This window comes from Aspergillus welwitschiae (genome assembly GCF_003344945.1).
Source record: "Aspergillus welwitschiae strain CBS 139.54b unplaced genomic scaffold BDQ94scaffold_25, whole genome shotgun sequence".
NCBI lineage: Eukaryota > Fungi > Ascomycota > Eurotiomycetes > Eurotiales > Aspergillaceae > Aspergillus > Aspergillus welwitschiae.
Window position 1 is genome coordinate 39,375 of NW_020798719.1, and position 12,180 is coordinate 51,554.

At 51.9% G+C, this 12,180-nt stretch overlaps 5 protein-coding genes across 5 annotated transcripts; 2 read left to right on the forward strand and 3 right to left on the reverse strand.

Moving 5' to 3' along the window:
• The first annotated feature begins 38 nt into the window (after positions 1 to 38).
• Positions 39 to 4,465, forward strand: BDQ94DRAFT_180500 (RNA helicase). Its single transcript, XM_026773632.1, has 3 exons — positions 39 to 340; positions 427 to 3,961; positions 4,049 to 4,465. Exons 1-3 carry the CDS (start codon positions 98 to 100, stop codon positions 4,315 to 4,317), a joined length of 4,047 nt encoding a protein of 1,348 aa, XP_026624141.1. The 5' UTR covers positions 39 to 97; the 3' UTR covers positions 4,318 to 4,465.
• Positions 4,466 to 5,131: 666 nt separating this feature from the next.
• Positions 5,132 to 7,572, reverse strand: BDQ94DRAFT_180504 (cyclin family protein). The gene is made up of 4 exons (XM_026773633.1): positions 7,527 to 7,572; positions 6,269 to 7,351; positions 5,668 to 6,207; positions 5,132 to 5,614 (listed from the first exon to the last, which is right to left on the reverse strand). The coding sequence occupies exons 1-4, from the start codon at positions 7,536 to 7,538 to the stop codon at positions 5,351 to 5,353; spliced, it is 1,899 nt and encodes a 632-aa protein (XP_026624142.1). The 5' UTR covers positions 7,539 to 7,572; the 3' UTR covers positions 5,132 to 5,350.
• A 409-nt stretch (positions 7,573 to 7,981) lies between these two features.
• BDQ94DRAFT_147500 (uncharacterized protein) lies at positions 7,982 to 9,328 on the forward strand. Its single transcript, XM_026767029.1, has 2 exons — positions 7,982 to 8,573; positions 8,637 to 9,328. Exons 1-2 carry the CDS (start codon positions 8,463 to 8,465, stop codon positions 8,880 to 8,882), a joined length of 357 nt encoding a protein of 118 aa, XP_026624143.1. The 5' UTR covers positions 7,982 to 8,462; the 3' UTR covers positions 8,883 to 9,328.
• Positions 9,329 to 9,409: 81 nt separating this feature from the next.
• BDQ94DRAFT_62009 (uncharacterized protein) lies at positions 9,410 to 10,096 on the reverse strand. Its single transcript, XM_026776190.1, has 2 exons — positions 9,740 to 10,096; positions 9,410 to 9,684 (listed from the first exon to the last, which is right to left on the reverse strand). The coding sequence occupies exons 1-2, from the start codon at positions 9,977 to 9,979 to the stop codon at positions 9,541 to 9,543; spliced, it is 384 nt and encodes a 127-aa protein (XP_026624144.1). The 5' UTR covers positions 9,980 to 10,096; the 3' UTR covers positions 9,410 to 9,540.
• Positions 10,097 to 11,165: 1,069 nt separating this feature from the next.
• Positions 11,166 to 12,180, reverse strand: BDQ94DRAFT_160724 (uncharacterized protein; the record flags this gene model as incomplete). The annotated part of the gene is made up of 5 exons (XM_026769251.1): positions 11,166 to 11,262; positions 11,336 to 11,423; positions 11,526 to 11,583; positions 11,790 to 11,989; positions 12,114 to 12,180. The coding sequence occupies 5 exons, from the start codon at positions 12,178 to 12,180 to the stop codon at positions 11,166 to 11,168; spliced, it is 510 nt and encodes a 169-aa protein (XP_026624145.1).

Sequence of the window (12,180 nt, forward strand, 5' to 3'; positions counted from 1 at the left end):
CAATACCAGGAGTGCTCTAGGTACCTTTTTGGATTCTCCTCAACGGCCTGAGTTGCTCCACGGGCGTCTGCTCTAGATTACCTGCAGCTTTGGAATTATGGCCCCCAAGAAAAAGAACGACGCCCGTGGAGGAGCCCCCAAACCGGGGACCAAATCAGCCAAAGCCGCCGCCGAACGATCGGCGGAGACAGCGAAGAAAGCGCAGGCTTCCACGGAGGAGCCTAAGAAACCCTCTGTGAAGGAGGTCATCGGAGGCGCATCATGGACCGGAAAACTGCCGGTCAATATGCTCGCGGAGCATTGTCAGAAGCAGAAGTGGGAGAAACCTGAGTATACAATGGTACGGCCAATGGTGGCCTATCTTCGTTTGATTCACTACTTAATGAATTGCGAAGTCAATATGCTGACAATACCACCGCAATGCAGATAAAAGTTTCAGAGGGCTTTGTTTCCTCCGTCATCTTGAAGCGCGTCGATCCTAAGACTCGAGAAACTGTCGTACTCCCTCCTATGAAGCCACCCCCGTCCCACAAGCATCTCGCTGCGCAACCTACGGCATTAGAGGCGCGCCATTTCGCAGCTGCTTATGCCCTATTTCGAGTGTGTAACATGAAAAATCTGCATATGATGCTTCCGCCTACCTATAAGAAGCTCTGGAAAGAGGACTTCACGGAGATCAAGACGGCAGATACCAAGGGAGGGAAAGGATGGATGTACGAGGCAGATCCGTTCCTTGCCAAGCAGGAGCGAGAAAGTGCAGCTGCAGACCTGGAAAAGAAGCGGAAAGAGCGCGAGAAGATGCAGGCAAAGGAGGCAGAGAAGACGGTTGACTTGGGACTGGGCTCTAGCGGTGATAACAGGGGCAAGAAGATCTGGTCGCAAGCACCAAAAGTTGATCTTGGGGGTAAAGTGCGCCGTGAGATCGAGGGCATTCTGCGTCAGCATGCCATTTGGAATCCTTACAATGTGGAGATACCCGCAAGCGAGCGCAAGTCTATTGTCGAGGAGCTCACTCACTTGGGCTTCCGGCGCAGCCATGTGGAGGAGGCGACAAGTACATGCAAGGACCGGGAGGAGGTCCTGGAATGGCTTCTTATATATGTCCCGGAAGATGATCTTCCACGGTGGTGTCTACCTGAAGGGTACTCCGCCGGTGTGAGCCTTGCCAGCGATGATCTTGCAAGGGAGGCCAAAATCAAACGGCTTGCCTCCATCGGCTACCCTGCTGACCTGTGCTCGCGAACACTGGATAGCAAAAAGGGCGATGAACTTGCGGCAGCAGAGTTCCTTCAGAGCACGCTGGTGCACGGATCAAATTCTGCTATCGACTCTTCGCCCATTGCGGAAGAGGATTTGTGGGCAGAAGAGCAAGATACCCTGGAGGCTATCTTCGGAGAACGGTACAAGCGGATTTCGCCTAAAGTCTGTGAAATTAAGAGTGAAGGGTCAGACTTGCCGGAGTCTTTAACGTTCCGTTTCCAGAGGCCTTCTACGCATTATCCTTCAGCTGTTCCGGTTATCTCTATTCTGGGCAAGGGCATTCCAGCTTACATACGACTGAGTGCTATACGCCAGGTGGTACAGTACTCTGAGGAGAACTTTTTTGGTGAGCCAATGATATTCAATATCCTGGACTGGTTAGAGGTGCATCTGCCGGAAGTCATGGAGAACCCAGGGCGTCTGCGGGATATTTCAACCGTCTCTGCTTCTCCAACTGCGACAGGGTCTGTATCTCAACTCCCTGTTCGCCAATCACGCAAGAAGGGCAGAGACGTTAACTGGCAGCCGGGTTCGCCGCAAAGCGTCGCGCTGAGAGAAGCCTGGGAAGCGAAGCAGGCAACCAAGGCCCAGCAAGAGATGACTCGAAAACGACAAGCTCTTCCAGCCTGGAACACACAGGACGCTATTATTCAGGCCGTGAACAAGTACCAAGTTACAATCATCTCTGGAGAGACCGGTAGTGGAAAGAGTACCCAGTCCGTCCAGTTTTTGCTTGATGACTTGATCAAGCGAGACCTTGGTGCTGCCGCAAACATCATCTGTACCCAGCCTCGCAGAATCTCTGCTTTGGGTCTGGCAGATCGCGTGTCCGATGAGCGATGTGCGTCGGTTGGTGACGAGGTGGGATACATCATTCGAGGAGAGTCGAAGGCCAAGGCAGGCACAACGAAGATCACATTTGTTACCACTGGTGTTCTGCTCCGTCGCATGCAATCTGGCAGTGGCCCTGACGGCAATGTCGCAAGCTCCCTCGCGGATGTCACCCACGTTGTGGTGGATGAAGTGCACGAACGGAGTCTCGACACCGATTTTCTTCTGGCTCTGCTGAGAGACGTCCTCCGCTATCGTAAAGACATCAAGGTCATTCTCATGAGTGCCACTCTCGAAGCAGACATCTTCATGAACTATTTTGGCGGTAGCAAGTCCGTTGGATTTGTTAACATCCCAGGACGGACCTTCCCCGTGCAAGACAACTACTTGGACGATATCATCCGCGACACAGGATTCTACCCTGAGTTCTCCGAACGCGACTATGAGGAAGAAGACGCCGTATCATCTGCCCAAGCCGACGAGTCCCTTGGCAAGGTTCTTCGCAGTCTCGGAATGGGCATCAACTACGAATTGATCGCTTCCACAGTTCGATACATAGACGCCCAGCTAGGCGACCAGCCAGGAGGCATCCTAATCTTCCTTCCCGGAACAATGGAGATCGAGAGATGCCTGAACGCTGTGAAGAGAATACCCAACGCCCATCCCCTCCCTCTTCACGCATCTCTCCTCCCAGCTGAACAACGACGTGTCTTCCTCAGCCCTCCCAAGGGCAAGCGCAAGGTCATCGCAGCGACCAACGTCGCCGAAACATCCATCACAATCGAGGATATCGTAGCCGTCATCGACACCGGTCGAGTCAAGGAGACAAGCTACGACCCCCGAGACAACATCGTCCGACTGCAAGAAGTATGGGCCTCCCAGGCAGCCTGCAAGCAACGACGTGGTCGAGCCGGTCGTGTCCGAGCCGGTATATGCTACAAACTATACACCCGCAAAGCAGAGGCAAACATGGCACAGCGTCCAGACCCCGAGATTCGTCGAGTACCCCTCGAGCAGCTCTGTCTATCCGTCAAAGCCATGCAGGGCATCAACGACGTCGCCACCTTCCTAGCCAACACCATCACTCCACCAGAAAGCACCGCCGTCGAAGGAGCCCTCGACTTCCTGCACCGCGTCGGCGCTCTCGACCACGACAAACTAACCGCCCTGGGCCGCTACCTTTCCATGATCCCGGCGGATCTCCGCTGCGCAAAACTCATGGTCTACGGCTCCATCTTCAGCTGCATCGACGCCTGCGTCACCATCTCCGCCATCCTGACCGTCAAGAGCCCCTTCGTCTCCCCGCGCGAGAAACGCGAAGAAGCCAACGCCGCAAAAGCCTCCTTCTCCAAAGGCGCCGACGGCGACCTTCTCACTGATCTGCTCGCCTACCAACAGTGGTCCGACCGCGTCAACGCCCAAGGCTACTGGCAAACCCAATCCTGGTGCTCCGCCAACTTCCTCTCCCATCAAACCCTCCGCGACATCTCCTCCAACAAATTCCAACTCCTAACCTCCCTCAAAGACGCCGGCCTCCTCCCTGTCGACTACTCTTCCTCCGACTCATCATCTCGCTGGAACCGCAACGCATCCAACAAACCCCTCCTCCGCGCCCTAATCGCCGGCGCCTTCCAGCCTCAGATTGCGCAAATCTCCTTCCCAGACAAGAAATTCGCCAGCTCCGTCACGGGAACCGTGGAAATCGACCCAGACGCACGAACAATCAAATACTTCAACCAGGAGAATGGCCGCGTCTTCATTCATCCTTCTTCCGTCTGCTTCTCGGCCCAATCATACCCCAGCTCATCTGCATATCTCAGCTACTTTACCAAAATGGCGACGAGTAAGGTGTTTGTTCGTGATTTGACACGTAAGTTATTATCCCTTATCTCGATCATCCCTCCACTATACATCTGTACCCTGTGAGAAATGTATACTAACAAAGAATGGTATATAGCATTCAACGCCTACTCCCTCCTCCTCTTCTGCGGGTCCATCGACCTCGACACCGCTGGCCGCGGCTTGATCGTCGACGGATGGTTACGGCTGCGCGGATGGGCTCGCATCGGTGTTCTGGTCTCCAGGTTGCGGATGATGTTGGATGAGATTATTGCGATGAGGATTGATCAGCCTAATGGTGGTGAGGATGGTGAGCGGGCTAGGACGGCAGATAAGGTGGTTGAGGTCGTGAAGAGGTTGATTGAGTTTAATGGGTTGGATCAGTAGATTTTGGATGGCTTTAGTTTTGGGTGGATGTTTTGGTTAGTGAGGTTGGGGAGTATATGAGTATATTGTAGTAGAGGCTAGCAAAAAGATAGAGATCCTGCGAAGATTAGATGTGGGTGTAATTCATGACAAATTTGATGTTCATGGGCGTGGATCTGACTTGGCTTGACTGATAGGCTTCGGTTCGAATACTACGATATCTAGTCATCTGTAACTGAGGCTACTGAGATAGATCCAATTGCATTAACTCCTGCGTCATAAACCTGGATAATAATCCACAGAACGATGCATACGGTAATAGACGAACGGTAAACGTCATTTCCAACGAAACAAAGGAAATCAGAGGGTAATGAATTATAGCGATGCTCAGGCGAGCGCGCTGTTCGTCATGAAAATCCCGTGGATAGCAGCAATCTGCCGGGAGCGTGCAAAACAGGTCGTGATAGTCGAGAAAAGTAAAAGAACACAAGGGCATAACGACATAGGAGAGAAATGAAGAAAATGTAAAGGAGGGATTGTATGAAAAGACAAGCCATCGACCCATTAACTCCCGAACCCGGATTGCTTGCATGATTTCAACCGTCGTGCAAATCATTAAAAGAAAAGAAAAAAGAAAAAGAAAAGAAAAGAAAAGAGAAATAATTTAAAAGCAAAAAGAACTCCGTCTCCCTGATATCCGATTCCGGTCACGGCATCAGTTTTCTTGCGTGATCTACATCTTGCATGCACGGCCATAGACGTCACATGTCTTGGTATCATAAAAAAAGGTAAATGAGGGTGTGAGGACCTTGATCCTGGGGGATTGGCGACGTGAGCTTCTGCGCACACTCACGCCTCTTATTTTCAAGTATTAGCAGCCTTCGACAGGCACGGGCTGCAGGGCCGTGTAGCCAGCAAACCCTGAACCCCTGCGCCGTGTCAGACAATTTCATGCTCTATATGCAGAGGTAAACAACAACTCTGGGTTGAGTTTCTGTATTTGGTAGCGGTTAAAAGAGGTCGAAGAAATCAGCGCGAGTGATTTGATGAGCGGCTATGCGCGCTTCCAGTAGTGCGCTGATTCAATTGATGCGTTGCGATCGGAATGGGAGCTATCTCTGGTCTGCTCCGGGATAATGAATCCCTTTCTCATCTCGTTCTCGACGAACAGAGAAGCGCGCTTGTAGCGTTTGTCAGAAAACTTTTCGTAGATAGAGCCATGGTGCTTGCGAGGATTCTCGCAGCATTCCACCATGAGAGAAATGAGTGGGAGAAGCTGCGTGTAAGTGTATCCGGCATAGTGGGCGTGGGCGGGAGTCTGTAATCATGTTAGAACGACTTCTTTCGAGTTCCAGCTGGCCAAGGACATACCCAGGTTCCCTTCCGCAGCATGAGCCTAGCCAGGCAGTGAGCGCCAGCGGCAACGAAGCTCGCGGGGCTTCCGACAAACCGCTCATCCATGACAGTGATCTCCAAGAAGTATTTGGCAAGCGTGCGCGTCTCCAAGTCGTAGTCGTCGGCCTTGCTAATCCTTCGCAGGAAACTCATCGGGCCAGGCCACCCCAGCTCGAACTGTAACATGCTCAACATGAAACGTTCAGCCTTGAGAATCTCATCCATCGAATATCCCCCATCTACCATGTAGACGATCTCCTGCACAGACGGGCAGTTGATCTCCTCATATTTGGCAGCGATGAAGATGGCAGTGGCACCCACGAGCTGAAGTTTGCCAAGGGACACGATCTTGCAAGAAAGGAAACGGTCGATGTAGTTGACACACAGAAAGAGGGTCTCGGGAAGCAAAGAGAACCGATAGTGGACCTGCACGACCCAGTCCATAAGCACAGACCGCATAGACCATTGGATCTCTGCTTGGTTATCCATGTAGTGAGCGTTGGGCAGCATCTTGATCTGTAGGCAGTGTAAGCAGCTAAATAATAGATACAGTTGGGCCTTTCGACTTAGTACGTACCTCTTGTTCTCTCATGTATTCGAAGATCTCCTCGCTGTATTCCGCAACCATGCTTGTATCGTACCATTCATCTTCAATGTCTTCCTCAGTACGTGTGGCCTCCACGACCTGCTCCGCAAGAGCTAATTCGCGTCGGACTTGCTGGGTGAACTTGGGGAACAGCACTGTGGTGGCACCCCCAGTGGTATTTTCGCCACGAGAGCGGTAGGAGCGAGCAGTGATATACCCATCTTCCTCCTCGTGCTCGTCCTCTTCATCCCAATCTTCCGGCTCCGACTGGGCCGGTGCATGCGAGGTCGAGGCAGATTCACGATGAGCCTTCGCGACGCGGTGAGATTCAGGGACCTCGGGCGCAGCGGGGAGCTCGCGGGGGTTGGGATCCTCGCTATGATCTTGGACTTTGCAATGATCATCGTCAGCCTCTAGTAAAGCTTTCTCTGCCTCATCAACTTCAGAGTCCACAATGGAATTCTCTTCGGTGTCTTCCAGAACTGGCTTCGCCTCTTCGTGTGTAGCTGCCTCCTTCGTAGTGGTCCGCTTCGCAGCTGCGGACGCCTGTGCAAGGGATGCCTTGTTGTCCCCTTCCTCTAGTTCGGTGTTGGTTTCCTTGGATGTAATTTCGCATTTGTTGTTCGACGGTTCCGACGCGTCCTTGAATACTGTAGCCCTCTTGTTTAAGATCTTTCTAGTATTTGCAGTTTGCTGCTGCATGGCAATTTGCTTGGAAGGCTCGATGGGTTTGGCGTTGGGCACATTGCTCAAGAGGCCTTTCATGCCAGCCATCGACATGGGCCGCTGAGCTGGCTGCGCCAGACTGGGCTTCTTCTCGACGATCAACGCCGCCTTCTCTGCCCCTTTGGTCTGTTTCTTGCCCGCCAGGGAGATATCATCGCGACCCGCGTGAATTGGTTTAGCCGTGTTGCTGACATCGCCAAAAGCAGCCCGCTTGGCCGCACCTTTGTTAGCGCCATTTTGGAACATGGTGGACAAGGCAGGCGTGGATTTGTTTTTCTGGGTAAGGGTCTTGTTGGCCGCGAGAGGGAAGGGGGCGTTCTCGTCACCACGGACGCGAATTCTCTGGGGCTAATGCCATAAACCTCGTCAGCTCAGTGTAATTAACTATGTTGCGACATTGGTGAAGGGGTATTCGGAGGCTAAGCCGTCGGTGCGCGTGCAGCACCGTGAACATGCATGCCATGTTTATAAGCCGATTGGGCGGCTGACAGGCAGGAAGAACATGCAATGGATGATAACGTACCTTTGCGTCCATCTTGAATGAAGAGAGACAATACTCTGAAGCCTCCAGGACCGTGTTTGGAAAGCTTGGGGAAGGGTGGGTGGTTGTTTACTTCTCTGCGCCCTGCGCAGGAGTTGGTCGTCGCAGCTAAAGTTATACTAAAAATGCGACCCCAAACAAACACAAGACCGCGCCAAGGGCTCGAGCGATAGCGCCAGTCGACCAGGCTTTGAGTGTTAAGATTGGGTGCCACGAGAGGGAGGAGGTTGGTTGAAAGACGACGACTAACACCAATACATTGACAAAAACAGGGCGTCCAGCAACGAAGAAAGGGCAGGACAAACACAAGCTGAGTTTGAACTGGATCTCAAGGGCAACCACCAGCATTGCCCGAAACGGTCACTTCCTTACTTGGTTACCGTCAACAACACTCGCGCTAGTCCTCTTCGGGGGTTGCTATGGCATGCTTAGGTCAGCTGCTGTTTGCGCTGTTTGCTTGCTCTCAGAACGGGTGACATCATCTAACGCGTCCTCCCGCCAGCACATCAATTCCTTTACTGACCATCTTCTCCTTCAAAGCACGAGTATAACTGATGATAAAAACGCAATTTATATCGCAGACTAACTTGCGATTCTATCCCGACAGCTTTATCTGCCAATACTTACGGTTGTGGTGGACAATGAGTGTTAATATCCCGCCAGGTCCTTGACGCGCCGGGCCACACGAAGCCGGGCTTCACCCAACGCGAGTTCACGTGACATAGAACGGGCGGGCGGGCTGCCATCTTCGCTCCGGGATTTGACGCTTGAAGCGGAGGTTGGAGCAACCGGAATGTTGAATTCAGCTTGCGACCAAACCTACTATCTATCCAGGACCCCCGATCGCACTATTGACCAGGCTCACCGGTGTCGCATGGCAGGGCACCGATTGTCTTTGAGCGAAACGTCTGGACCAGGATGGGGTGGATGGGCCATTCGGGTCGAGATTCCAGCTGGAATCTGGTAATGCCAATGATGACGGGCCATGATAATCGCAGTCCCGTCGATGACTTGAGGAATCCATGTTTCCTGTAGGCTTACAGTTTACATCTTTGGCCTGGCTTTTTGCGGGTTTTTTAAACTGGCACTTACTTTGGACTGATCTTTGGGTCCCGTTTACACCCGCGCAGAATGCCAACCTCGCCAGGAAGCCACAAGTTTCCCCCCATTGTGGGACGCGGATCCGGCGGTACCTATCATGAGGCGGCGGGATTCATAAGAGCGGGTTTGTCGATGGTCGTGTGCGAAAAAGTCCGACCTCCACCGGATTTGCCATCAGTGAATCAGCCAGTATTGGTGGCATGTGTTATGCGATGGTCGCAAATTTGCCCTGACTGATCCTGTGGTTCATTGTGCATTGTAAAGGAAGAGAGGGAGAGGATGGAAGGATGAACACTGGATTGCTGGCGACCAGCCGCCATTTGAGGTGTCGCGGACAACCGAACGGTGAAAGCGGACTATTGAAGATACGCAAAGTTTCGGTGTGTCTTTTGACTGGCGGCTGACCAACAACAATAGCAAACCCAGTTAGTTAGCTAGCATTATGGGCAAAAATATGATGACTATTGAAGCACCGGCCGGGCTGGTTATTGACTCTGGAGCAGGCCCCGCTTTGAGTGCCTCAATAAGGAACACTCCCAACTCTACAATTGGAGTGATCGCACGAGACAGGATTGTGTTTAATTTAACTAAAGATTACTTTGGCAAACACAAGAGGAAGAATGATAGAGCCTAATTCTTGCCGTAAATATATATATATATATATATGAACCCATCATTATCATACTCATTAACTTCCTTGCGGAATGCAGCCCTTCCAGTTCCCCCCCACCCGGCTAACGGCATTGTTACGCCAGTTGGTTGTTCTCAGTCCATCGACCATCGCTCAATCTCATTCGATCGCTTGGAGCCAGGATTGTGATTATGTAGAGACCCCAGTGCAACGCGCAAGACATCGTTAAACCGCGGATTGGCAGTCAAGGAACCCTCCGAGGGTTTAGTTCACAGGCCGCTGCGAAGTCGCACTGGACCTTGCAGACATGGGAATGGCCGGCCTGGCAGATTGCGATTTAAGGACCCGCGGGACAGAAAGCCAAAGGACTGTCCGTAGGATTTGGAGGTGCTTGGATGATGAGAGTATCTAGTAGCTGTCAGTCAATCAGTCTGGTCGCAAAGAATTTCAGTCTTGTGCCTGCCCGAAAGTTGGTGAACGAACGACGGGGATCCTTACGTAGCCCACCGTTTTCCGAGGAGGGGTAAAAGGACGAGTCTGGACAGGCGCAGATCATGAAACGAGGCAACAATTGGGCGTTGTTGCTCGTCGGCTTGTTGGCTCTCTGTCGTTGCAGCGCCCTGGCCCAATGAATCTCAATCTTCCTGTCTCCATCCCCCGGTAGCGATGGTTGGTGAGGTTGGATTGCTCTCCCCTCATTCATTGCATGCTGTTCCGTTGTTTCCTTTTCTTTTTCTTTAGTGATGATGACCTGGTTGTTTCTCCGGGATTCCGTGCTGGCGATGCCAGGATACTACTAACTACTACTACTATAGTAGTCGTACTACTAGTCTACCTACTGGCGATGGATGATGAGCCTGAGGCCATCGATGGAGGACATTTGCGCCGTAGGAGAATTCCTTCTCCCCAATATGGGGATCCGGAGCATCGATCGCCCTTCAACCGGTTATTCCAAACCATGCATGTCTTACGCCCCGCGAGTAATGAATGGCAGCATTCAGCATTGAGCATGGGAGGAACCTTGCGCGACCAGCGTGAGGGAATTGGTCGCCGCGAGAGGGGGACAAGTTCTTTCCGGAGACAGTTGGTCGGTCGTCTTTAATTGCGTCCTTTGCCCACCACGTAGGGAAAAAGGGAACCAACCTTATTCCAGGATACATTCTTCGGATCTTTTCGCTGCTTGTTTGGTCTGTAATTATAACTCAGCTGTTTTAAACATTTGCTACGAGATATTCACTCTATCATTCTGCTACAAAAGTCCACCTTCTGAGGGAGTTAAACCCGAAATGGGGACCGACATGAAGAAAGCGTCCATCACTCGCTCTCCGCAGCCGGGATGTGATCGGGGGTGTCATTCGACGTGGCCGCGCTGAGGAAGTGCCAGCCAACCTTGACCCTACGCCACTCCGCTTCATCTGGTCAACCGTCTCGTCCGTTGGGTGCACAAAGAATTAAATGGGAGCAATAATAATAATAATGATCCTAATCCACAGGTGATTCTCTTTTCCGTGTTTCTGTAATGTCCGTAGATTGGTATTTCAAAAGTACTCTGCACCTGTTCTGTGGTCGCAGATCGACGATGTCGCCGTCGTTTGCGCCAACACCCGGCCGATACTCCAGAATCCCAAAGCATTTTGCACCGACCCTACACCCCATTACTGGCATTGTTTTGGAATAAAAGTTACAGCATTATAAAAGTGTAGTTTTAGCGATTCATCTGACAGGTACTTTGTATGTTATTTTCTGCCAGAAGACCTTCAAGGCAGAGTCGCCGATCTCGTAGATCCAGATAGAAGCCGGTCCGTTCGGACGCAATGCGATTTAGGATTTTGCGATGAAAGAAAGCAACGCGCAAGTAAAAAAACAGGCTAGATAGAGAATATAGGGAATCAATTCGCATCTGGAAGGAAGTCGGGGGATGTCTGTGGGGGGAAAAGGGTGCATTCAAGAGGATGGATTGTCACCGACCCAGGCCACCTCTGCTCGCTTTGGGTGAAACCACATCCATCCATCCATCCAGCGCCCACTCCCTCTTCCTCTCTCTCTCTCCCTCCTCAACCTTCTCTTCGACCCAACCCGACTTCTTCTCGCCCATTCTCTTGACCATTTCCCTTCGAAATTTTGGTGCATATCGATCAGGTAGGTTCCTGTCCATCGTTAAACATGACTTTGATCTTTCTTTGCATCTGCTTTCCCCCTTTCCTGGCCCTTTGGTTCTCCTGACTCGCTTTGGCTCTGCGTGATGCCACCGCTGACATACCCAAGCGCTTGGTAGAACGACTCACCTCCCACGGCCCACCCCTCTTCCTACATCCTCAACCACCATCGCTATCCTTCCTTTCTCATCTTGTCGGATCCGATAGCCGGGTGCGACTCTAAATAACTAGGTTTGATTTGCCATCGGTACGTCTTTGATGCTCTCCATCGTCTTCCGAGTGTTTCGGGTCGTTTCTCCTCCCAATCTGCAATCCATCAGGATTCGACTAGGGAGGTCTCGGCGTCATCGAATCAACTTGGATTCCCTTCTCCAGACATCTTCCTTTCTCATTGACATCTTTTGCATCACATCGTGCTGACTTTCGTGGTGGTGGCTGTCCAGGTTTTCGACCGTCTTTTTCTTTGCCTTTCCCGTCGCTCTCGGCTCTTGCGACTGAGGTGCCGTCGTCCTCCCACCGACCACCCTCTGCATCGCCATCCAACATATCCATAAAAACTGTCGCGGGTAGTCCATCTATCAACTGAACCCCTCTGGTTTCTCTGTTGTGGTAGGTTTGGATGGAAATTGCCCATACCCTCCTCTTCCCCGTCTCTGCCTGTTTCCTTTCCCCCCCACCCACCCTCTTGTCTCTTCTCGCCCGGACCGCTCTTCCTCCCCGAGTTCGAACACCCGATTGATTCATACAT

Excerpts from the sequence above, each read along its gene's own strand:
- BDQ94DRAFT_62009 (XM_026776190.1), bottom strand. The coding sequence starts at position 9,979 with ATGAATGAGGGGAGAGCAATCCAACCTCACCAACCATCGCTACCGGGG. Across the intron at positions 9,685-9,739 it reads GTTCGTTCACCAACTTTCGG|ATACTCTCATCATCCAAGCA; the intron begins GCAGGCACAAGA and ends GACAGCTACTAG.
- BDQ94DRAFT_180504 (XM_026773633.1), bottom strand. Across the intron at positions 6,208-6,268 it reads AATACATGAGAGAACAAGAG|ATCAAGATGCTGCCCAACGC; the intron begins GTACGTACTAAG and ends CACTGCCTACAG. Across the intron at positions 5,615-5,667 it reads TGCTGCGGAAGGGAACCTGG|ACTCCCGCCCACGCCCACTA; the intron begins GTATGTCCTTGG and ends ACATGATTACAG.
- BDQ94DRAFT_180500 (XM_026773632.1), top strand. The coding sequence starts at position 98 with ATGGCCCCCAAGAAAAAGAACGACGCCCGTGGAGGAGCCCCCAAACCG. Across the intron at positions 341-426 it reads AGAAACCTGAGTATACAATG|ATAAAAGTTTCAGAGGGCTT; the intron begins GTACGGCCAATG and ends ACCGCAATGCAG. Across the intron at positions 3,962-4,048 it reads GTTTGTTCGTGATTTGACAC|CATTCAACGCCTACTCCCTC; the intron begins GTAAGTTATTAT and ends AATGGTATATAG.
- BDQ94DRAFT_147500 (XM_026767029.1), top strand. The coding sequence starts at position 8,463 with ATGGGGTGGATGGGCCATTCGGGTCGAGATTCCAGCTGGAATCTGGTA. Across the intron at positions 8,574-8,636 it reads ACTTGAGGAATCCATGTTTC|TTTGGACTGATCTTTGGGTC; the intron begins CTGTAGGCTTAC and ends ACTGGCACTTAC.